We start from the raw sequence: 27,992 nt of genomic DNA on the forward strand, positions 1-27,992 counted from the left end.
AGATTACTCGTAAAATCAAAACAAATTTTTGAAAAATGTCTGTCTCAAATCTATTTGAGTTGCGATAAAAAATAAAAATTCTGATATATTTAAATTGAATTAGTAAATTTACTAAAAAATTATTGATAATACAACAAAAATTTTAGTTTTCATGGTCTTGAAATATCTCCGGACAAAATGCTGACAAATTATGATTAATTTTTGTTTATTAAAAATTATCAGATGGAAAAACTTATGTACAGATTAATAGAAAAAAAAAATTAAAAAGATCGCAGTCTTTATAAAAAAAATGAATTAATCAGCTCTACTTGATTTTGTGTTTAAAAAAGCGTGAAACTTAATCATGAGAGATTAATCATCAGTATACACGAAACCAATATCAATTAATGATATATAATATTATGAAGAATTAAAATTGAAGTCTCAATGACAGCCAGAGCAGTAAAATTTTGATAAAAACATACAGCCATATATGACTACATATATATATATATATATGTATCAGAAATGATCATATTTAATCAGCTTCAATTTTACAAGTCATCACATGTGATCTTATCTGATTATTCTTTTACAGGCATTAAAATAAAAAGATATTTTTTAAAAATGTAACTAAAAATATTTATAAGAATTACACCAATATTTTGTTTTTTAGTAAAACTGAACTAGATTTCAATTTTAATTCTTTTACAATCGATTTATAATAAAAAAAAAAAAATTAAATTTATTAAATTGTATTGAGCATAAAATTTTACATCAATTATTAATTAATAATAATTATCATTTTTATTAATCTAAATTTAAATAAAAGATCTTTGCCCAGTTATTATTAAAAAAAAGAAAATGGTCAATATTGCGTATTAATTTTAAATCAAATATATGTCAATTGACACTGAAGCTAAAAAATTACTAATTACTTTTTAACAAGTTATGTATAAGATAGGCATTAATATGCCTAATAGTAGTAATTAATAATTAATTAATTATAATTGTATAGTAATAATAATAATAATAATTATTAATCTATAATGATGATTGATATTTGCTTACAATGGATGAAAGCTATGCCCTATCGGGTCAGAAGATTACAGCAAGTGGCCGACGGAAATCATTACTACCAGGTGCGGCTGGTGATGGATAACCAGTTGAGTACTGACTAATTTGTGGTGCTAATAAACCTTGTGGTTGCACCCCCGGTGGCCCTGGATAATATGCCGGAATACTGACACCAGGACTAGCTGCAGATGAAGTCGGTGTTGATGTTGTACTGGCATTTGATGAACTGTGTTGATCATTACGTTCATTACTACTCATAGCACTGTTACCATGAAGATGGTGATGATGATGATGATGATGTTTAAGCATATCAGGTGAATCAGCTGTTGGTGAACGATTTGATGATGCCGCACCTGGACTTGAATCTTCATATTTATTATTTGGGTCGTACGCACTTCGGCTGTAATCATTTATCGATGATTTGTCGGCGTATAGCTTTGATTGTTCAATGTATGCACGTGCATTGTCAAAATAATTACGTTCAGCGAGATATTTTGTGCTTGAATCTAAATTATATTTTTGATCAGTGTACATTGACATTGCGAGACTACTTGGTGGCATATAACCCGCTGAGCGATATTTTTCGGCTTCCATTGAGTATTTCATTGCTTCCATTGAACTTACGACCTGTAACATAATCATTAAATTCATTTTATAGATTTAAATATATCACTGGATACTTGTTAACTAATTTTAAATTAATTTTTCGTGATTTTCACAGTTCAGTAGAAATAAGGTTATTATACATGAAGATAAATGTGCCGTAAATAAAATACACGGAAAAAAAATTCCACTAAAATTTGCGATGTCAACATTGTAATCGTGGACTGTATTTTTATTAGCATCAATTTTTAGATGTTTTATTTTAAAATTCAGTATGTAGATTACATTTTTTTATTCAATTTACAAATATTTCATTCGGATTCATGCTTCTCATTCAGAAATTTCAGTTTGTGTCTGAGAACGGCTCATTTGAAATTTTCATTTGCTAATAAGTAAGTGCAACAAAGACCGTTTCGTTTGTTCCCATGTGGGTGAAAAAGTGAATAGAGGGCTTATCCTCTTAAGACTTTGTGTTATCGGTAAGAAGTACTATTGCAAATAAAATTTACAATGCTACTAAGTAAAAATTATGATTTTAACGGTATAATCTACCACTGCAATGATCAATAGGAAAAATTACGATGTCAGCATCATAAATTTAACTGGGATTTTTTTTCCGTAAAGACAGAAACATTGCTTATTACATTGTTTTCAAATTGCCAATCGAATGTCCAAATTTTCCCACGATACCCCTTGACCTTTTTCCGCCCACCCTTGAGGACTCTGACGTCACAACCTGGGACTTAGATAAGCTTGTCGGTAAAAAGACTGTTTTAGTTATCAACTATCAGTAGACCCGATCCTGTCAAAATTCATTGAATTCTCTCCCATAATTAAAATCACCGTTTGTCGAAACTCACGAAGTTCTCTCCGTAATAATACACATACCGTAAAGCATACTTCGACGATTAACAATCGAAAATTATTGTTCACTAAAATTGATCATTTATTACTTTTTACGTTTATATCCAATATTCATTTTTAATTACTCTTGTTTTATATCGTTGTAAAATCTAACGGAAGTGAATTAAAATAAACAAATATCATTAATAAGGCATTAGTTTGTTCTTATTAATAAATTTATTATCAATTTATTGAAAGATCTCGACTTAGAATTAAGTAATTTTTATGATAAAAAAATACGGATTGTACTGTATCTTAAAATATAGTACAATTTACTATACGACATATTGATATTTACGATACTTTTTTTAATGGATTTTGTAATATATAGCAATGTGATGGATACTTTATTTTTTATTTCGTATCGTAATATTTACGATACATTTCTCTCCGTGTACTGTCGAACAAGTTACAAAACTGGACAATTAAACTTCATATAAATACTGTAAATATTTTGTACTTAATTATCCCAGTCAATTTTCAAAAGTGTCATTAATGCCGAAATTTCAGCTCACCGTAAAAACCGCGAGTTTTTATCAGAAGAAAAATTAAAGAAGATTAAGAAGTATTTAAAGTAAAACTGAAAAACTACTGAAAATATATTTGGCTAAAAATCTATGACTTAAGAATAAGCTTTTGAAAAATATAAACGGACAGATGTTTACTTTACTCAAACAATAGTAGCAATATTTCAATCAAATACTCAAGAATTAAGAAAAATAAATACCCAGATTTTAAGTTGTATTCAATACACAAGAATAGTTGGTGACCCGACACTCCCAATAGTTTCAGGTAATTATGTACCGTTTGACACATAGGACTTAATTTTAAGAATCTTAATTATTTAAGGATTTAAAAGGTTGTATATTAGTTTGTATTACTGAGGCAAACACAGTCTTAGTAATATTCTATTCGTCTATTCAATCCCATTGTATTGTAGAAATTTAAATTTCAAGACGTAGGTAGTAGTATAAGTAGGTACTATAAATACTAAGATTTCGAGTCCTTTTACTACTACAACTATACTAACAATACAGATGTATATGTATATAAATGTATTATGACTCGTGCGATGAAGGATCGTAGGATCCAGCCAGACCTACAGTCGTCTACTCGTGTCTGTCCCTCTTTTCATGAACGATTAACCGCTCTACGCTTTCCGTGACCATCTCAACTGGGTTATCAAGCTACCGAAGAGAGTATAAGCTCTACGGGGCGGTAGTAGTTAATTACGGATGAAATTCCAAACCCAAACGGTACGTTTACAGGCTACTGCTTTGACCCTTATAGAATTAGATACTATACACTTCCCAAGTGACCTTTCGATCTTATCTTTAAATAAATTTATACGATACATATTTGTATACGTATACCTCTGCATATATATGTATACATATATTTTATGGCTAAGTAAATACCGGAAAGAGATAAATATGATAAATAAATTAGAATAAAGATTTTTTTTTCAAAATTGTTATGCTATAAGAGGGGACGGTAAAAAATTTTAGGACAATTGCAATTTTTATTTTTACTTAAAATTTTTTTATATTAACTTACGAGACTGCGGGTAATAGTATATAAAAATATATGAGAGTATGAGCGTTAAATAAACTTTTAGTTTTTTATTTGAATTAAGAATTTATGAGAAAATTTTACTGTAAACAAAATGGCGTTTATGATTTTTTAAAATGGCGGATCTTATAAAGTAATGTGGGCGAGTGTGCGCTGTGGGTAAGTTTGCACAAACCCATTCATTTCGGACTGAAATGCATGGGTTTGCGTGCACTTACCCACTGCTCACATTTGCCCCACATTACTCTACAAATTTGTAAATAGATTTTTTCAATGGAAATGAAATTTGGAGAAGTGTAAGAAAAAAATATATGAATTACAATTAACGTAAGTTAATTAATTATAGAGAATTGAGAGTTTTATTAATGCATTGACTAGAAATCTTATGCCAATTTGTCGAAAATCGTGATGTTTGTCGTAACCATAGTAAAAGAAATTAAAAAAAAATTATTTAAGCTATCAAAGCAGTAGCCGGCAGTAGCTAATTACAAAGAATAGCAATTACTCAGTAATTAAAAAATAAAGGAATAAATTTATGCGTGAATATTATTATTAAAATTGGTCGTGTCCAACCTACTAAACTAATCACTATACTAATAATTTATGAAAACTATATTATATATCACTCTCACTATTAAATTAGTAGCAATAAATAATAATCACCTATATACACTTATATATATTTTTTCCAAACTATACTTGTTTGAAAAATATGTGTATACACTAGTCGCGTTTAAAAAAAATTTAGTAAGAATTTAGATCATAAATTTAGGAATTATGGAAATCGAAAGTCTTTATTTTTAATTTTTTTCTCGACTCGTTTTGCTTGTTTTTTTTTTTTAAATATACGAATGAATCCTTCTATCATGCACACAAAAGTAGCAATCGCTATAAATTTCGTCATGGTGTTTTGTGTCGTAGAATGGGCTTTGTGAATAATAATATGATAAAAATAATAATAATGATGATAAAATGAAATATAAAAAAAATATAGTTAAATATATATATACATATGAGATTGAGAATAATAATAATAAAATAAAATAAAAAAAATATTAGAAATGAAAAGAAAGATATTCGTAATTCTATAATTCGTTGAGATGCCGCATCGGTCCTTTGTCGGGTCGTTAAGCGGCTTTGTCCCGGTGTATGATTTACACCAGTCTAGTTCCACCACTTGTTCCTCACCTTCCTCTACGTCCAATTGATTATCACTAATGTAATGTAAGAGACCATCTTATTTTTTATACTATATTTGATATTATAGTATAGCTTTATATGTAAATATATATTTAGATATTTATAATTTTTAGTTTAATTTTTTTGTTGTAAAAAATTGTGGTCATTTCCATTTTTAAAAGGACTTCAATTTTTTACTTTAACTCGAATTCAGGTTTGTAGCGATACATCATATTTTTTTTTTTAATTATTAAAAGTCTTGTATTTATATCCAATAAAAAAATAAAATTTTTTTTTTAATGATTGGGTAGAAAAAGTTTAATACTAATTAAAATATAATAGCAGTAGCTATTATTTTAAATTGGAATTATGATACACAGTAAAAAATATTGTGTAAAATCAACACAGTTTGTGTGTTAAAAACGGTTGACACAAAATTTGTGTTGAAATTTCGACACAAACTTTGTGTAACCCCTTTTTAACACAAAGATTATGTTAAAATATCGCCACAAGAGGGCGCAAAGAATCCACAGTAACACACAAAATGTGTTAATAAAGAGTGTATAACACATTTTTTATGTTACAAAAAGTGACACAAACTTTGTGTTAGTTTAACACAAACCGTTTTCGACACAAATACACAATATTTTTTACTGTGTAATTTTGAACATGGGGCGAGTTGAGGTATCTATAAAAATTATCTGGTTCATACAACTGTATATTTATTAATTTTTTTGAAATTAGAATTTAGTAATTTCTAAAAAAAGCCTCGTAGTCGAGTTAAAATTTTTTTTTATTAAAATTCAAGTACTAGTTTTTTTAAAAACTCAGTGACTGTTGAAATAAAAATATTCTTTTCAATTTCTAATTTTTTTTTTTTTCAGTAACATGAAATCAATAATCACTTAATGATTTTGAGTAAAAAAAAAATTTGCCATAAACATGACTGAAATAATTTGGGAAAAAAAAAAATTACTAAGGACGTAATAAATATATAAAGCTTTTAAACTTGAAAATAAAATATGACAGTAATTTAAAATTTATTGTACCCGCATACTAAGGGATTACAACTCATTGTAAATTCAGGTAAAGAGAAAAAAATTTACAAACTTGCTATTGTCCATTATATTTAAACTTTGAAATATGTATTTCATTCTCAATTTACCATTTTGCAAAATTCTTATAATAATAAATACTTAAATTTATTTAATTATTTATTTATTCATTCATTTATTAAACAGTAGATTAAAGAAATAAAAAATAAAATAAATGATCAATAAATTTAAAAAACACGATCATTATACAATACAAATATATTGTTTACACCTGACAGTCAACGGTATTTGTTACGTTAATTAACCGTCGCTTTCAGAGAAAACCGATGGACGATCAACATGAATACACGTAGAGTATTTTCGTTTTGTTCATCTGGCTATATAACAACACCACCGACAGCTTATAATGCCCGTCACCGTGCCAATGTGATAACGGTAAACATTGTGTTTAAATACAACAACACGTTCTTTTGTTAACTATTGTTACTACTATTATTATCATCATTATTATAATACCGTCATTATATTTTTATTTTTTATTCTTTCATTCGTTTCAAATAAATAAAGTGTTTACATAATTTTTAATAAATGATAAAGGATAAAATATGACATATCTTTTTTTACTTCATGGATTAAATTTTTTTTCTTTAAATTTTATTGGGAAAACAAATCTCTTTTATTGGAAGAAAAATTTCTGTATTAAAATCGACGGAAATTAATTAAGTACAGAGATATTGAAGTTTTATTGGTGCATTGACTCAATAAATCAATGCATTGCAATTTAGGGGGATTTGGTCGAAATTTTGTGCTGTTTTTATTTAACTTTATGAAAAGGGTTTTTACATAATTGCTTTTATGAAAATTTTGTATTATTTTGAAACATCATAAAATTGGAAAGGAAAATTTAAAAAATTGTAAATTTATGAAATTTATGAAGATTTTTTTTTTTTATAAATTTTAGAAAATTCAAGAATAAATTTATTAATAAATTTTGTGCTGTCAAAATTAATTGAAAAAACGACTTTAATAGCCTCGAATAACTTTTGAAGGAGTGAATTTAGCTAAAATTGTTAAGAGACTTTTTTTGTAGAGCATTTAATTTTCTTGAGAAATATTCATCGACTTTTTTCCGGATACTGATTTTCACATGAATTACAAAATTCCAAAGTTGAAAAATCGAATAGTAAAATTGTACCAATGTTCAAGGCATGATTATAAGGAAACGGTTCACCTGACGAAAAATTTCAATCAGACTTTTTTTGTAGAGAATTTTATTTCCTTCAAGAAATGTATTCAAGCCAATTTCGTTTATCTCGATAGCTTAGGAGTTACAAGACAAAAACCCGCTCAGTAAAAAAAATCGAAAATTGCGATGATAGACTTCTTAACATTAATATTAAGGGCTCAAATTTTCACAATAATTTTCTTTTGTCATCCTAAATAAAATTTACGATATACTTTAAAAATAAACAATAGCTGATTTTTTTGTTTCAGTCTAGTATTTATAGTGAAGAATGAAAACTACATTTCCGGCAGTTACTATTCAAATGAACAATATATTTCATATATTTTACAACTAAATAAATTTTGAAAAAACAATTGAGTCATGGTTTTTCTGTGAATTTTTTTTCTTTTCAATTTTTAGACTTGAATTGTCTACAAAACAATAAGAATTTTAAATATTTTTACCTATTTAATCCTCTGTGTAATCACTTTAAAACCCCTCAATATCTTCATGAATTTTAAAATATACTGCCATAAATAAATATGACCTAGCGTAAAGTCTACTTATACCGTATCTTGATTATCTATCTCAATCCCTCATCATCTTTAAACAATTTAAAATTTAAAAATTCATAAATAAGTCCCTGCAAAACTTATTACATACCTACAAAGGTACATATTTGTAAACGATTATACTACCCTGAGAAGGACAATAGTCATAAAACAATTGAGCTTTTGTATATATTTGCAGCTGGCAAACTTTGAAAATGTTAAAATTGTAAATATAACAAAACGTAAATAAAATTTTACGATGGTTAAATTATAATTCTTTAAAAGTAAAATCTCAAAGTTATATATATTATCTATTGTTAAGAAACTGAATAAATTTTACCTTTTGTACCATTTGTACAATTTATACAATTCATAAAATATTTTTGTCCCATTTTTTATTTTTTTCCTTTTTTCCTCTAACATCCACTATTTTACTTTACAAAGTAAAGCCTTAAAAGTTCTTAAGTACCCTACGAAGAACCTAAAATAAGGATTTCAAGGATTGACATTTGCACCTACAGCCAAAACTCTCCAAGTGTTAATTCAATACTGAATTACCATTTTGAATTTATACAAAAAATGTACAACTATTGTGTACAGTAATAACTATACAACATAATTGTAGTTTTCGTAATATAGGGTAAGAGACTCCGTACTGGGAAAGAAATTTACAATACTGGTTATTGTTCTACGCACCGGGGTTAAAAATAAAACTTGATTCAGGCTCGCTTCACTTTATCTTCTTTTGAAGTTATCGATTTGCCGACGATTTTTAGATAAGATCTCGACTTTTTCGACTTAAATTAAATTTTTTTTCAACTTTTTTCATCTCATTTCAACTAATTCATATTTTTTTATCTTAGTTTCAACTTATTCGTCTTTATTTTGAGCACGATAGTTATTCACTTTACTTTTGACTTGCTGAACCAATTCGAAAAAAAATTATTTAATCGCCTTACTTTCGCCTTAAGGGGTAACGGTAACCGATTTTCAATTCAATTTAATTCACGGAAAAACATGGAAACCTAAAATAGAGAGTCTTTAGCGTTTTTTAAAACCTTAACAGAGGGCTAGAAATTTCGTATTTTCAAAAATTCTAATTCGTCTCCGAGAAAAATTGTTTTTGTGACACACTTGAAATCTTCGACATTTAGCGCCTATAGCCGGCAGCTGAAAATATTAAATAAGATACAGCTGGTAAAAAAGATACCTAATCGTTCTAATAGTGACGTCATCGTCGGATCAAAAAATATTTTTTGGTTACATGTGCGATAGCAAACGACCAAAAAATATCGAAGTAACTTAACGAGCCATCTTGTGACAAAATTTATCATCATTTTAATTCGTCCACTTACCGACTTCTCTCTAATTTTCAACAAAAACTCAAAACATTCTTACTAAATAAATAAACGCAGATTTATAACCTGCCATTTATAGGCACTACATGTAGTAAACTTCAAATATCTGTCACAAAAACTAATGTATTTATCTAGTACAATCGAGTCTAAGACGCTCGTATGTTGATACAATCTTCACACTCGCGTCTTAAACACGATCGCACTCGATAGATAAACTACTATTTAAAATTCTCATTTACTCTACGAGTGCAACAAATATGGTCCCGTTTATTTTTCTGAGTGTGCGCAAGAGGTCCAGTAGCGTATCCCCTTAATATATAAAAATTATTTCACTTTAGTTTTGACTTTTTCGTCTTATAATTTAAGTCGAATAAGTCTAAACCAAGTCAATTTCGACGTGATTTCAACTTTTTCGTCTTAAATCGTGACTAGGTAAGCCAGTTAAGTCTAAACCAAGGCGAAAATTCAATGTATTTCATATCTTCGTAAAAAAAAAGCCGAGTTTGTCTTGTGAAAATCGGCTCCCAATTTCTAAATCAAGTTTCATTTTTGACCCGTGCAGTAATCGACTAAGAATATAGGGAAAAATACATTGTAACATGATTGATTTATATTAGAACAGAAGTGAGTCATTGCTTCACACGTACTATTACTTTTTAACCAGTAAATCAGTGCTGTGTTACACTTGAAACGGATAACTGGTTACTATTAAAATAGTCGCCGTTAATGGTTAGAAGAGTATACAAACCTCTAAGCTCTTGTTACTGTATAGAATGTGAACACTTACTATTTAGCGAGAGGAATGGTTATTTAGATCTCGTAGATCTCATTAACATCCAGAACAGTATTCTGTCTTGTTCCGACATTAACTGTTACTATATTCATACGTGTCTTTACTATTCTTGACACCAGAGACACGTATGAGTTTAGTAATAGTTCATGTCAGAACAGTAACCAGTGCTATCTATTTTTTTCCGTCTACCTGATCAGGGAACTAGTTCCCGATTACTCATGTATTTGTATATCTATATTTACTAAATATAGACATACAAATACATGAAGCGATCGCGTACTAGTTTCCTGATGGAATACTAAGTCTTTTAGTGGAAATTATGAATTAAAATTAGTGTATTTAGTGATTCATTCTGAACTCGGGTAATTTGTAGTATTTTTAACTAAAAATTGTGGAAAATTATTAGAAAATAGACGTACTTTGATATAAAGTTGATGAAAAATGTTTTTTAGAAAAATATCTTCATTTTATCGGAAATTTGAAAGTTATCAAAATAAAGTATACTTCGTATTTTTCAAATATATCTGTAAATATTGAGTTGTACGAAAAATCGTAAGAGAGCTTTTTTGTAGCGTTTTAAATTTTCTACAAAAAAGGTATCTTATATTTTTTCAAAAAACTCAATAACTATTAAGATATTGTGAGTTTAAAATTCCAAGAATTAAATATACGAAAGTTGTTAAAAAAAGTATGATTGGTTTTTTCTAAATACTTCTGTAAATATTAAAACTATCGGAAAATTGTACATGAGCTTTTTTGTAGCTCTTCAAATTCTCTACAAAAAAAATATTTTATACTTTTTCAAAAATTCGAATAGTTACCTAGATATTTTGAGTTTAAAATTGCATGAGGTCTTGTAGACCCCTAATGTTTTTTTTCGATTTCCATGAATCATAGATCTATACAATAAAAAAATTAGATCTAAATATACGACTGAATTCATATTCCCCTAAATCTCAATTATTTTCAGTTATCCGATATAAACTCATAATTAAATATAATTATAAGTATCCGAAGATCGGAATGTTTTTCGTGCCCCAAGGGGTAGTTTTGTGGTTGGGGGTGGCCTAAGATTTTCCGCTGACACCAGCATCTTTAAGCGAAACATTTCAGAAATCTATTCATCCAGTAGAATTTTTCCTTTCCAATTTTTTTTCATTGCGTGAAAAACGTTTCAGTCTTCAGGAACATAACTATCTAGCGTTAAAACTCATGATTTCTGATTACACTTTTTTCAATGTGTCCTAACTTTATAGATTTTCATAGTATAGTATCCCTTTTATTTTTTTCACAGTAATATATTTCTCAACAATTGGTCTTTTTTTTTTTTACTGGTAGTAAACTATTGAATGGATAGATTTTTTTTCTTTGTGTTAAATAACTAAAGAAGACACGACCTATTGCTTTTTTGGTGAATTCCAAGAGTCGGTAAAGGTAAACGATGTGTCATATATATACACACATATATAAATATATATATATATGTATATATATGTATGTATATATGAGAGTATAAGGGTGCTTGTCTATTTAAAAAAAAAAGAGTGAGAGATATCGGTGAAGAGAATAGTCAATAGTGTTCTACGAAAAGTCCCCAATAGAATGAATAGACGAAGATGTAGAAGAAAAGAAAAAAAAAGGAGCTAAAGAAAGAAGTAATAGTGTCGAGGTGTTGGGTTAGCTATTCATGGTGAGCTGTTTAAAGGGGGAGGAGTGACTGTTTCAAAAAGCATTATGAATCGAATGTGAGTATAATACCGTATAAGAATAGATGAATAAAAATAATAAAAGAAAAAAATATAAAAATATATATAAGAAAGAAATAGAAATGGAAAAACTCACCTGGCCAGGTGCCCCAAGACCAGCAGACATAGCGACAGACTGCTGGGCAGCCGCGGCCATAGTTGCCATACTTGCTGCTGATAATGTACCATAAGCTGTTGCTGGTGCATAGTATGAGCTCATTCCTGGTTGTCCCATTGTACCCATGCCTTTAATTTTAGTATACATTTATTTTATTTTGTCAACTTTATCGCTAAATTAAATTACAACAGTAAATATCTAGCAATTAGGGGCAATAGCTAGCAAATATTTGTTAATCGTAAAATTTTTATTGATTTAATTCAATGTTTTTTTTCATTGGAATTTATTTATTGAGACAATAAATTTGATTGAATTGAGAATCATTTGAGTTGATTGTAATTATTTTTATTATTATTTTTTATGATTATCAGAAGGAAAGGATCCAATAAGTCTGTGGATGTTAGCGACATATTTTTATGAAGCAACGTTTCGTGACTAATTGCCACTTCATTTATTGCATGCTTCACCTCCGATAATCATAAGAGTCATTTCAATTAATAGGATCAGAATATATTATTAATTGGTATTAATTTTTTTTTGATGACAGCAAATTTTGAATGGATTTTAACAGGGATGATGATAAAACTGTTGATAAATATATATATGTATGTATGTATTTACCGGAACGTAAAACATCCATTGGCACACTGGCGTAAGGAATACTGTAAGGATAGCCATCTTTTCTGAGGGTCTTTGGTTTACGTCGTGGTCTGTATTTATAATCCGGATGTTCTTTCATATGGTCGGAACGTAATCTCTTTGCTTGATCGATGAATGGACGTTTTTCGTGATCTGGTAATTTTTTCCATTCGGCTCCTAAATAAATACATTATTTTTTTATTTACAAACAGAATACGAATATGCATTAAATGCAAACATTGTTTTTTTTTTAGTGTTTAATATTATTAAAATTTTATATACTAGAGAAATTCATTGCGATTAAGTCATTTTATGTTTATGTTTGTGAAAAGTATGTAAGACTTTGTTAAAGGTCATTACAGGTACCTGTGTACTTTTGACTTTGAATACTATTGAATCACCCTTCTTATGGGCATTTAACATTGCAAATCGTTTCGAATCGTTTCTTTTAATCAGGGGTGAATTTATAAAATTCAAATTTTTTGTATGACGTTTAATTAAATTTCATAGTACAGAAAAATTTTAGAGGTGAGATTAATATTGTTTATGTTACAAGTATTTAATAAATTCAAATTTTCTATTTTTAATAATCAATCGTTTGATTCATATTTAGCGCGAAAACATTTTCAAATTATATATATATATATAGAAAAAAAAAAGTTCTTGATTCAAAAAATTTTTACTGACTCCAAGGAAATAATTTTTCCACTATTAATTGAAAACAAAAATTTTCTTTGCGCAGGAAAAAATTTATTACGCAAATAAATTTTTTCTAATCCTAAGAAAATTGTTATTTTAATTTTGTAATGCAAAATATTTCTTGCACCAAAAAATCGTTTTTGTCTGTATTTTGATTCCTCAGATTTCGATTAATTTAGATTTTCAAGTTATTGTTCGAATTATTTTTTCTGTGTACTAAATATATATGTATATTTTTAATAAAAATATTCCTGTACAAGAATTAAAATCCAGAAAAGAATATATATATATATATGCAATAGTAATATACATATATGAATGTGTTAAAATTTCTTGAAGATTAGTGACATGTAATTGTGTTGATAACATGTTAATAATTATTATTTACTTAATACTTTCTAGTTACATATAATAGATATGTATTTCTATTGTGTACCGTATATATATAAAATATATATATGTTTATGTACAGATTGGTGACAAATATTCCTTCGTCACGTCCTTTTGGTTGCTCTCGTCGAGGCTCGTTAAATCGCAATTGTGCTACATCATTCTGCATAATCATGAAATCACAGTACACGAAGGGAGTTATCATGCTTGCTTAATCAATTCGATTCAGTATAAAAATAAAACAAGTTACACATATGTGTATATATATTATATACATATGTACACATATGACAAAACAAAATTTACCAAAAAAGAAAATAAATAAACGAAACTAAATTCTAGTCTTTTGTGAACCTCTTATTCATTTCACATGTCTAACTGTCAATCAACATTCTCACACCGAAGGTCATTCTAAATAATCAAAATATATATATTTTATACTCTCATAGATTTTTTTTGTTACTTATAAAAATATAGTTTATTTTAATAATAATAGTTCAAAAAAAGTTACGAACTGTAGTCTATATACTTTTCTATTAATGTTCTGCTTATATTATTTAAATTATATATATTTATTTAAATATATCTTCTCTATTAATCAAAGGTATTCATCGGCTGCTGAATTGTCCAGGCAACTAACTCAATTACTTCGCATATTTAACATATATAACATATGTTAGAAGCAAATTCTTTAAATACACAAAAAAAAAGGATTTCTTGGCGCGAAAAATTTTTACTTGCACTAAGAAATTCTTTGCATTAGGGTAGGAGTAACATTTGTGGCCACTGCTCCATTTTTGGACATTTAATACTTTATTTTAAATAATGAAAACGTGTTAAAAAAAAATTTCATTGCAATAGTGTGATAAAAATATATTCAAACACATTTAAAAAAATTAATTATGTTGGTGAGTATTTTACAAATTATTTTATTCAAAATTTCTAGGTGGCCAAAACTGGCTCTAAAGTGGCCAAAAACGGTACTTATACCCTTTAAATTGGAAACGAAAATTTTCTTGGGACGGGAATTAGTAGATTACACACCAATCGAGGAAAGTATTTGTTTTCTCATAAGAGAAAAAAATGACTTTCTTCCCTCTAAATAAGGCAGGAATTTGAACTTCCAGGTGCAGATCTGGTAAAATATAGTATACACACTACGGAGCAAGGTAAGACATCCTAATTCGCGTGTTTGCCACCTGGCATTTAAACACTCGGGTTGAAATTTCCTACTTTCCTCCCTAGTTGTGTAATATAGTCATGTGAGACGAGCGTGCGTAAACTCATTCATTTCGGATTGAAATGCATGGGTTAACGCACACTTAACAACTACGCACGCTTGCCCCACATAACTCTACTATTCTTGCGACAATAAATTTTTTCTAATCCTAAGAAAATTTTCATTTTCATTTCATAATCTAAAATTTTCATGGCGCGAAGAAATCCTTTTTTTCTGTGCACTATATTTATAATGAGATATTTTTTGCTAATTGAAGTTTGCTAATTACAAATTTTTGACCTTTTCCCCTTTTTTTTTTACAAAACTATGTTCCGTTTTTTTTTTTTTTTTTTTTTTTCTTTTTTATTTTTCAAATAAAAATTTTTCCAAATTCCATCAGACTATTAAATACCAAATAATATAAGGCATAAAACAAGTAAAGTCTCATTAGTATTTGCAACACGTTAAACAAACATACAAAACAATGCCGTAATAACAAAAGACAATAATGTAAAACTAGCGTCAGTTAATTCGGTTGTACTGTAGCGCAGGCAACACACAACATAAAATACATAAACGTTAAATGAATAATGTTACTCTTGTATTATTACACAAATACATCCATAACAATTCATACAAATAAATACAATCCATTTACAGAACCACCTATTGCCAAGTAAACAAAATACAATTGTACTTTACATGTCGATATACCTTCAAACAATATCATAAACAATGTAACCAGTATTATTAAAACGGGTTTGTTCTCTATTGTTCACTTTGTTTTGTTGATAAAAAAGTTTTTTTTTTTTTTTTTTTATATAACCATAAATCGACATTCTTCAACATGCCTCCGCGTATTGTTTGTCGTCATTTGTATTAGCTTATGTACTTAACAAAAAAAAAAAAAAAAAAAATTAGTGTTAGTGACGAAAAAATGATCAATAGCATGTCAAGTACTACTTTTTTTTTTTATCAATGGAATTACATCGTCTACCAATATAAGATTGTATATATACCGTAGTCTAGTAAATATATATGTATATATATGATTTTCTACATTGTACAAACGAGGGTCGTATATTTGTTTAGAACAATGCTAGTACTATACAACGGTATTAGCAATGGTACATACTATATATATATATATATATATATATATATATATATTTGAGAAGCAATACACTACTCACTTTTTAACCCCAACTCATTTGTACTTGTACTCAAAATCTTTTTCTTTCTCTTTCTCTTGTACGTTTTCTCAATTTAACTCTCTTACATACACCTTATTCGCTTACGTACTTTCATACAACTATATATATATATATATATTTATATATATATAGTTGTTGTACAGTGGGAGATCGTAAGCGACCAAAAGCTTCAACAACAACAATAGCGCCTGCCTTTCCGTCCTTTCGCTAGTGAACAATACCATTTATTTAACATCGTTTAAAAGTACAAAGCCTGTTAATTAATAGACGAAGACGATGACGACAATGAGTATAAGGTGAAAGAGGACGGTTGTTGTATGTACAAGTACAGTGGGCGCCATCATTGCAAACTTTCTACATTTCAATCAATCTTCATGTGGATAAAATTTAATAATAAGGTATTTGTTGTTAAACAATTGACGTTTTAACGAAAAAAAACGTCAATTGATACTTGCAAATAAATTTATTAAAAATTACATCAATGAGTTGATTAATCGGCGGGTGGGGGTACAATTTTTGAGACGAGATGTTACGAAATTTTTGAATAGGGCAGGGTAATTTGGTAAATTTATATTTTCTTGCCCAATTTTTTTCATATATATTTTGTATTATTTAATATTTCATGACGTACTTTCCGTAATGTTTCATAATATATTTTAAAGTCTGTAAAAAATTTCTTTTGATAATAAAAACTAAAAAAAAAAAAAAACAGTAAAGAAAGGAAAGAAAATAAAAGAATAGTCTCGGCAAATATATATACATCGGCAACGATCATTTTTAATCCCGCATAAGAGAAAGTACACGCGTGTGTTGCCATAGTAGGGTGTTTTGTACTGTGCGACAAAGGCACGTACTCATTGTCCTCAGTGTGCGATTCAATGGACGAGGAGTCGCAGGTTCCTGTTGTCCGGGATTTTTCTCGTTTCGTAGATCCCACCGGATGTTCAAGACTTTGAATATATATATATAAGGCATATATATTATACACATATACCCGCACATACATATATAAATATAAATATATATTTTAAATCTATTACGTATATTTGTAATAGCATATATTTGTAAATATATAAGAATGCGTAATTTTTATTTAGATATTTTTTTAAAATTATGTTATGTATATTTTGTTGAATTATATGTATATACATATTGACAATGATAAGAAAAAAATCTGCTTCATCATGATAAAAGCTTCAAGTTAAAATATACGGGGCATAAAACAACTTTTCTTTGATTCAAACCCTCTCTTTCTTTATACATATATATACATAAATTTTTTTTTGTCACTGAAGTACACCCTTACTTTTTTTTTTAACAAAACAAATATTGTTGTAAATTTTTAATGTAAATTTAGATTTGTTTGTTTGTATATTTATCATTTATATTCAAATAAAAAATTTAATTAATTAGTTAAAATATTTTACTTCAAATTATAATTAAGATTGATAATAAAAATTTAAAAAATTTATTTTTAAGACATACTTATAAAATGCACATGAGTCATATTTATATGACTCGTTATTTACAATTTTCAGTATTAATACAACAAAAATTTATTTGTTTACTTATTTAAATGATTCATAAATTTAATCATACTGAGAATTTTAAATGAACGTTTAAAAATAACTCGGTCTTAAAATTTTCATTACACGGAAAATATAAATATTGAAAAAAAAAAAAAAAAAAAAAAATATTAAAAAAAAAGCCACGTCTTATAGAAAATTAAAGGGTTATATATATTTTGCAAATATCTCTGTAAATATTGAGTTAACCCGAAATTTATAAGAGATCTTTTTTGTAGCTCTTTAAATTCTCTACAAAAAAGAGATCTTTGATTTTTTTTAAAAACTCGATAGTTATTATAATATTGTGAGTTTAAAATTCCAAGAATGAAATATACGTAAAAAAAATTATCAATAAAAACATGTGATGGGTTTTTTGCAAATATCTCTTTAAATATTGTGTTTTTCAAAAACTTGTAAGAAATCTTTTTTGTAGCTTTTTAAATTTTCGATGAAAAAGGTATCTTGTACTTTTTTACAAAATTTTGATAGTTATTGAGATATTTTAAGTTTTAAATTCCAAGATTCAAAAGTCTAACAAAAAGTTATAAAAAAAAAGTTAAATTGGTTTTTTACAAATATCTCTATCAATATTGAATTATCGAAAAATTTGTAAGAAATCTTTTTGGTAGCTCTTGAAATTCTCCACGAAAAAAGTTCTGTGTACTTTTCAAAAATATATTGAAATAGTTGTGAAATAAATGCGTATAAAGTATGTGACACGAGCAATGTAAAATATAACAACGATAATAATGAACGTAAACTAACACGTCTGCTCTGTAAGGTTTATTGTGAATAACTGAATAGTAAAATTACATGTAAGATAATATGTATATAGTAAGCAGATAGGAATATGTGTAATTGTGGATGTATAAATGTATGTGTTAATATTAATAAAGATATACTGGATTATCTTTGTATCTTCAATAAAAAAACTCAATAGTTGTTGAGATATTTTTAGTTTAAAATTCTACGAATGGCAGAAATTTAAAATTCTTTTTCTGGACTCATTTGGCCATTAGTGGTTATAAAACATATATAACATTATAAAAAAAATACAAATAAAAATTATTGTAAACCAGTTAAAAACAAATGCAAATTTTCAAATTAGTTAAAACGTAAATAAAGTACGTATTAAAAGCCCAAAGTTTATTACCCGTCAGCCGCCGGTCGGACACTGATATCTACTTAAACTGACAACGTGATTACGCATAAATAAGTATTTAATGTAATTGCGTATAAAACACGATAGATCGTTTTATCCAATTGATTCAGAAGTACACGCAAGTGTACTATGCATACTACAATAAAAGGGGATTCCGTCAATTACATAATGAAGTACTAAAAATAACGAAAACCTCCTGGTTGGACTTGGACGTACGTACGTTGCAAATATATAAAAAAAAATTTTTATTTCTCATACTATTGAGTCGGCAATGGATACCGGGATAACAATTTTAACAATGGAGTTACTTCGTAACGACTTTTCTATACACATATATATAGTATAGGTTTTTTAGTTATTTATTTTTATTCACAAATAAATGGAAAATGTGAATAAAGTGAAGGGGTTTATCGTGTAAAGTGTGGGCGGAAGCTTATACTATAGGTAGTATTAAAAAAGGGGTAAAAGCGCAAGCGCGCAAGTACACTCAGAGTGTAGTTGCGCGCCTCATTCGTTGTCGTCAAGGACCAGATAGTCGTAGAAGGCGGAGATGGGTTGGTTCAACGATAAAATGAGGTAAAATGAGGGAAAGAGGGGGAGAGAGGATTACCGAAGGGTTTATATTAATAAAAAATATAAAAAAACTATAGTATAGCTTTTTATTCGCGGGAATAAAGGGGTGGAGAATTAAAGAAGAAAGAGGTAGAGATAGAGGATGAGAAAAATCAGAATATGTTCTCAAAGATGATGGAGAAAGTGAGGAAGGTACGGAATAAAGAATAAAATATGTTGAGGTGAGGACAAAAAAAAATCTTTGTGGATTTCCGGGTATTTGATGGAAATACCATAGCAAAAAATGCCTTTCGTTTTGTTAGATGTACATATATAAATATATATATATAAATTTCTAAGGTCGTTTCGTCACGCCTGATGGATTTTACTTTACAGTAGTGTGTACTACACACGCGTATATACAGGAAATGTCGCCCTTTTCCTCTAACCTCTATTACTTTATATGTGTATATATATCTATATATATACATATATGTTTGTCGTCTTTGGTGAGACTAACGAGACGGAATAAGGGAGCCACTGTGGGCTCCTGAGTACTTTATTGTAAATGTGTACTATACCGCGATTGAGGATCTGGCTAAAAGCCGCTTCTTTTTTTTTTATTTGATTTTTTTCTCTTACGTTTTATCGTTTGCCGCAAGTCTAGCGAATAATTTGCCGCGCAATGCCGAAAAATATTGTATAAGGATTTACAAGAATTTAGTTTTTTGTGATATAGAGACGGATCAAACGTTGGAACGTTATAATGGAATTTGTCCCAACCGATTTAACGGATTGTGTACGGTATTAGGGACAGAATAGATAAGGATTTATAAATATGTGGTACATTGTTAACGATATTTTAATTATTGTAACTATTTTTTGCGGTTTGTTTAAATGGTATGAACAATCAAGTGCTCGAAATTTAGTAACAGAGGCCGCGGGAAAGTCAAATTGTCCGCGAGTGTCGCGGCTTCTTGATTTAAAAATCTACTTTGAGATAAAATTTTAGTTGCAGTAATTAGAAGACTGAGTAAAGCATTTAAATGGACAGTTAATTTGTATGTTGACTACATGTTTAGTTGCTGTAACTATTCACATTTTTCTGAGTGCAGTAATAGCTATAACTTTTACTTCATATAAATTTAGATTTTTACGGAAATAAAAAAATTTGATAAATTTTATTGTCTAGCTTTGTGTTGATAACAATAATTATTTTGAATAGAAAGATAATTTTGTGTTCTAGACATCAATTAGTTATTACTCTCTAAAAAGGAATAAGTGAATATTTACTGTTTGCTAGTGAATTTCGCAAATTTACTTTTAAAGAGTACCGAAAAAATTTTAATTTACGTGAAAGAAATGAAAAACATCCGAAATTGCTTACAAGCAAAGTGGTCAATATTTGCAGACGAAAAAAAGAGCAGTGGAAAAATTACAGTTTCTAGTGCAAAAACAGCGCCCTCGTATAAAAAACTTTTATTGTACGACGGCCCAATTCCAAAACAGAGTAAGGGACAAATTTTTCAAAATCTATTCTATTAGTATTTTTAACGGAGAAAAATGTTGGCCAAAACCTACCAATTTTTATTGTGCTGTCGACCAAACTTGAAAAAGGAAGTGAAGCATCCAAAAATTTATTATGCTCTTATAAAAAATTATTATGCCGTATCACAATTATTATAATGTATGAAAATAATTGTTATTAAAACTTATCGATAAGTTTCTTGCGCGTAGCAAGTGTTGTGATACAGCATAATAATTTTTCGTATGAGCACAATAATTTTTTGGATGCTTCCCTTGCTGTTTCAAGTTTGGTCGACAGCATAATAAAAATTGGTAGGTTTCGAGCCAACATTTTTCTCCGTGAACATATGATTCAATACATACTTCAAAAATTATATTTTTGTCAGTTACTGTATTTTGAAATTGGACAGTCATATAGTTTGCACCGTAATAATCGAGACCACTTATGAACATAAAGTAATTACAATTGTAGATACCAAATTTTAAAGTTTATAATGTATTTTTAGTTGAATTAAACTTTATTATGAATGAAACTCTATCAAGACTAAAAAGTCTTATATGAAACTGTAATAATTGCTTAATAATTGTTGCATCTCAGAAATAATGTAATTTTTACAGTTTAGAAATAGAGGGACTTTGCTGATATTTTAAACTATAATTTTCCCTCCATTCTTTATTCCGTGTAGTATAAAATTGCCTACAAAAATAATTTTTCTTTAAAATCTCACTGTAATTTCAATTTGCGCCGGTAAATTTAAGTAGTTATTTACACAGTAAAAAATATTGTGTATTTGTGTCGAAAACGGTTTGTGTTAAAAATTGTAGTGTGTTAAACTAACACAAAGTTTGTGTCACTTTATTTTGTAACATAAAAAATGTGTTATACACTCTTTATTAACACATTTTGTGTGTTACTGTGGAATTTTTTGCGCCCTCTTGTGGCGATATTTCAACATAATCTTTGTGTTAAAAAAGGGTTACACAAAGTTTGTGTCAACCGTTTTTAACACACGAACTGTGTTGATCTTACACAATATTTTTTACTGTGTATGTATCAATAAAATTAATTCCGTTTAAATAATTCTCAGAATTAAAATTTACTATGTAATTAAATTAATAATTAATATTATTAAGAAGAAAATTCATTAAAATAAAATTTTATTAACTACGGAAAAAAATTTTCCTGTACTTGAAATTGTCTAATAAATGAAAATAACATTTTTTTTTTTTTTTTGTAAAATCAAACATAAAATTTATCGCAATAAATTTCTTAATATAAATAAATTAAATACTTACCTAATCGTTTAGATATTTCACTATTATGCATTTTAGGATTGTCCTGAGCTATTTTCCGTCTCTGCATCCTAGACCATACCATAAACGCATTCATTGGTCTCTTAATATGTTCAGATTGTGGTTTTTTATTAGTAGCATTTGCGGCTGCTGATGCCGCAGCATTTAACGAGTTAGCGAGTGAAACACTCATTTGTCCAACTTCAACATTCGGTGGTGATGAAGCTGTACCAGTTAAACACTGCATGCCGCGCAATGATTCGGAAAATGACCCCGCACCATCACACATATTTCCGCCGGCTCTAAAAATTAAAAGAAAAAACAAAAAATTACAGTATAATTAATACCAACTAATTATTAACCATCCATTAAATAAAAAATTAAACTAAACTAAATTCCCATACCCACACAGAAAAAAAATCTTGATTCAAGAAAATATTTTGGAAGACAAGTTTTCGGGAACCAAGTCAAGATTTTCTTGAGCCAAGAGAATTTTCGTCTTGATCATAGTAGATTTCTACTTTACCCGAGGAAATTGAGGTTTTCAAAAATATTTTTTTCAATCAAAAATATTTACCATCAGTCGAGATTTTTTTAATCTGCATTAATTGTAAATTGAAAATAAAATTCTTGAGCACACTCAAGACCCTCAAACTAATATAATTACGTCACCAATCTTAAGAGGATTCATTAAAAAATAAAAAAAAACTTATGCGGTTAAAAGAACTTTTTTTCACCCTTAGCCCAAATTATTTTATTTCTTTTCCGGCTTATATTTATATGGTAAGGGTTATAATAAAAAAGATCCCTATAACTCGTAGGTTGAGTGTCATTCAACAAAAGTATAGTAGGGATTAATAGATATGTACGTATAAGGTCATGAACAAGGGTGACAAAAAAGTTTAATGGGGGCGGCAATGGGGCACCGAGAGTTCAGTGGTGGCGATTGTCAACTAGGGTCATGGATAAAGGGAATAAGACACTACCCTTACCATATATATATATTTGTATATACGTATGTATGTCTCTGAGGGGGAGTAAGAGTTTAACAATATGGAATAAGTGAAAGAGAGATTATTTTATACGACACAACACGAAAGATGCTGGAAGTAATGGTAATGCTTGTTGACAAGGGATGGAATTAGGAAGCGCTAATTGAATGTTTAGTTCGCTTGTATGACCTTAGGGGTGTGTTTTTTTTTTGTTTTGTTTAGGGAACCAACACCCAAGTACTATTTATTACCGTCGACACAAGGATTTTAACCCCCTGGTGTTTTGTGTCCTAATGTTTTGTGCTGAACTCACACTAGGATTCTTTTACTGAATCTTTCTCACTTTTATATACGTCTATCTAACGGACATTGTGGTCAAGTTAAGAATCATCCAAGTCAGTCAGCTCGGCAATTCAAAATTTTTTTTTTATTGAATCAAATGTTTATCCAATCGCTAATTAAATTTACCTTTTAAATCCAGGAGATTATTTTTTATAGTTTGTAATTATTGATAATAATTAAAATTATTTGTGAAACAGACCCTAGGTTTTAATATAAAAATTTTAATTAAAAATTCTAGGGTTTGTTTTGATAATTAAGAAACTGGTTAAATTTAAAAAAATAATAAAATTCAAATAATTTATTGGGTAAATTTTTTTTTACCTAACGGATTATTTAATTTTACTGAATACTTTAGTATAAATAAGAAAATCGAACTAACGGTTTTATTTTATTACTTTTCTTGGAATTTTATCCAACTAAAAATCCTGAGAATTTAACGTTAGAGAAAAAAAAAATTAAATAAAATACTAAAAATTTTTTCTTCAATTCCAAGTACTGGACAACACAATGCAAGTAAGTCCGTCTCTACTAAATTCTTAGAAGATAAATAAACAAAGAATATATAAATACATATTTATATATTTACCTCATAAAGTTGCCGGCGGCACGTTGATAATCCAGCTCAATGATTTAGCCGTTATTTAACACGTATCAATAAAATATATATATATATAAATATATCAAGATCAACAAACAGTTTACAATAATAACTAAATAAATAAATCACCTATCACTCGCACTGCACAGTTTTAAATTCACTTCACAAAACAATTGTTTAAAACAACAACAAAGAAACTAAAAGGAAAAAAAAAATAAAAAACACACGTGATTGGCCGTTAAAATTAAATTTAAAAACACGTACAGTGTATAATTAACTAAAATAAGCTACGAACGTGTTTAGTGTCCGCGTGCTGGGTTATTTTGGATCTAAAGCATGAATAACCACCAAGTAACTCGTAATACCTAGTTCTACCTCTACTTCTACAGTCTACCTCTACCTCTACCTATACATTAGCTATACCCTGTACACTTACCCCCACTGCCGCGAAGTTATCCCTACCCCTAAATAATTTACCACTTCTTCAGCGAATATTCACCCCCTCTACAAACCGCGAGTTAACTACAATAGCTAACTGTGTACAACTGACGGGTGATGTTTCCCGTGACTACCGATTATTCGACCAATGAAACAGCTTTGTAGGCGTGGTTATACACTTTGTATTTGTATACTTTAAAGATTACTATTGGCTGAGTTGTATTAACGGGGCAAACCCGCGGAATATTGTATGGACAAATAAAGTGTAATAGTTGAATACAAGTGTGTGTTGTATTTTGTATTATGTAGCATAGAGTACTGAGAGTATAGAGTACACTGGAATCTTGATGATTTTGTGGTACTATTTAATATATATACATATGCAGAGAAATCTGACTCTTGTGTAAGTACTTCTCATTTTCAACGTTCCCGCGTTTTGTTAAAAGACTCGGGTATATAGACATAAATATATATGGTGGATTTTGTATATGAACAACAAGTAACCGAGATGGTTACAAGAGAAATACCTCTACCTCAAAGCTTATTACAATTGGTTAAACGTTACTGGCTGGATATTGTACATACTGTATGTATATAGATATTTATAGATGGTCAAAAGTATCAGAGAAATGGAAGTTACTTTGTATTTAATTGTTGATAACTTGGTACATATAAATGTATAGATTTATTATGTATGTATGGATGTATAAATGCCAGTATTTTGGTGCAGGTGTACATTGTAAGTAAATTAATTCACTTGGGTTGTTACGTTTTAATTGGTTTATTCGATAGTAAGGCTTTGGTTAAATGTAATTAGTAAGGCCTCGATATTATAAACGTTTGATGTTTGATGTTTTATGTTTAATTATATTGAAAATATACACAACGTGTTTAAACTTACGGTATAAAGGAAAATAAATTATTTTAACGATTTATTGGGTCTTTTTAGTAACTTTCCTTAATTGGAAGAAAATAATGAGGTGAATTATTTTGAATTCATAAATGTATATTGGGTATGGAAATAAATATGATTCCAAATGAAAAAATCACTTTTTTCATGGGTATCAAGAAAAGAGGCTTCTTTGAGACTTAACGAAATTTAAGTAGAAAAATAATGTAGTTTTCTTTGATTGAAAATTTTAGTAATTTATTGTATATAGTGTCAACAATTACTCATACTCCTTTGGGACCTTTACCTTTCGTTGTGTATATGTAGGTTCAAGAGACTCTGACGTCAATGTAACTCTCATATAATGTGATGAATTATACCCCCACTAAACGGGGTCAAAGGGACAACATGACAATAACTGGCCCAGCATTCTCTCACGAACGACCCCTGAAGTTACAATCAACTTTCAAGATATACCTATGCATACGTATACATTTATGATCTTATTTAGACTACCTGAGTCCAAAAATTGATTCTCTATTGTTTTTCAGATCCGAGAGACCCAAAGGAAAGTTATAAGCGATGCCAACTTCTTCAGGAAGATGAGCCAATATTCGATATAAATATTCTCTATTAAAGCCGTCTACTCATCAATTTAACTGAAATTTATGATTTGGGAAAGTAGGGTAGTATCCTACATAAAAAATAATTTATAATTGAAGGTATAAAATATCTAAAGAGTGTTTGCTATACGCAGGTAATTATGTAGGTTTGATTTTATGGAAATAGGCGAGGGAGGGGCAAAAGGGGGTACTTAAGGAAATACTAAGTTTTCGAGGACTCAAATACGCTAAATCTTTTTTTTTTAATGATATTCAAAGTAAATAGAAGAAATTTTCAATTACCGTTGAAAAAAAAAATTTTTCATTTCTGCGGGCAAAGTGGGGTACCCCCTAAAAAAGTTAAAAAAAAAAAAATTTCTGGATTTTAAACGAATTTGATGAAGTTAAATTTTTTTTTAAGTAATTTACATGAAGAAAAATTATATTTTACATGTTTATTGGACACAAAAGAAGAAAAAAAATTTTTAATAGTTTTTATCATAAAACAAACGTCATTAATATTTTTCAACTGACAATTGATTTTTGAAAAAGTTTACAAAAAAAAATTCAAAGTAACGCTCAATTATATTTACAGAACTGATTTTGGAATGATTAAAAACCATTTAAAATATAAATTTTTTTTTATCAAATTTTGGGGGTACCCCGTTTTGCCTACCCTACCCCCTTTTGCCCCCCCTTCCCCTATATCTATTAGATTTGTCCTCATGGTAGATTTTTCGAAGAATTTTATCATAATCTATTATAATTAATCGAATAGGTTCACGGAAAAAAATAAACTTTAAAAATGAGTGTTTGAAATTATAACCTGGAACCTGGGTATCAATATAGGGAATTTTAATATTCCAAACAATAAACTTTATAATACGTGCCATAAATTTTTAATACTTAAGTTACGATTTTTAAAGTTCAAATATCAATTTTTCCTGCATAGAAAATAAATTTAAATATTTAACCTATACATATTTAAGTTTTAATTTATAAATTATAAGGAATTACTATTTAGAATGATAGTATTTACTGATTACTTTATCATTATATTACTTGTCGTTTCTCAATTTATACACACAAAAAAAATTCTCGACTGAAGGTAAATATTCTTGATTCAAGAAAATTTTTTTGGAGACCTAAATTTTCTCAGATAAAGTAGAAATCTTCTCCAACCAAGACGAATTCTCTTGGCTCAAGAAAATCTTGACTTGGTTCCCGAAAACGTTTGTCTTCAAAAATCTTTTCTTGACTCAAGATATCTGTGTTTTCTGTGTATAGTTCATTTTTTCCGTGTTCCAAAAATACCATTGGTTCAAAAATTTACATATATACCAATCTTGTCATCAGCATTAGTGTCTACAACTCTTACCGGATCTTAATGAAATTTTGTTCTGAGCAAGTTCCAGTTTTCCAATTGTCGTGAGCCTGATGTGGCAACTGGCCAGAATTAAATGCATTGTCCGAGTTTGGTAAGCCTTCTCAAAACTCAATTGAAGGTATAACTAGTCAGGCTTAAATTCATTTTCCCGATTATATATACCCGATGTATACTATACACTAAACATCTAAATTTCTACCATGTACATTGTAAAATATAGTACTTGATATCATATATCAAGTGCCATTTCTACTAAAAAAATTGTTACTGGCTGATGTCCTCAGAGTCCTAAAATTTTTAGGTAATTTTTGATGAAAAATTCT

General features: G+C 28.5%; 1 protein-coding gene across 1 annotated transcript; it reads right to left on the reverse strand.

Moving 5' to 3' along the window:
* Window positions 1-800: 800 nt before the first annotated feature.
* On the reverse strand, window positions 801-24,752 carry LOC130673376 (transcription factor Sox-3-B). Its single transcript, XM_057478364.1, has 5 exons — window positions 24,342-24,752; window positions 22,425-22,723; window positions 12,780-12,974; window positions 12,138-12,286; window positions 801-1,683 (listed from the first exon to the last, which is right to left on the reverse strand). Exons 1-5 carry the CDS (start codon window positions 24,344-24,346, stop codon window positions 1,078-1,080), a joined length of 1,254 nt encoding a protein of 417 aa, XP_057334347.1. The 5' UTR covers window positions 24,347-24,752; the 3' UTR covers window positions 801-1,077.
* Window positions 24,753-27,992: the final 3,240 nt, after the last annotated feature.

Source organism: Microplitis mediator, chromosome 8 (assembly GCF_029852145.1).
Source record: "Microplitis mediator isolate UGA2020A chromosome 8, iyMicMedi2.1, whole genome shotgun sequence".
Classification (NCBI taxonomy): domain Eukaryota; kingdom Metazoa; phylum Arthropoda; class Insecta; order Hymenoptera; family Braconidae; genus Microplitis; species Microplitis mediator.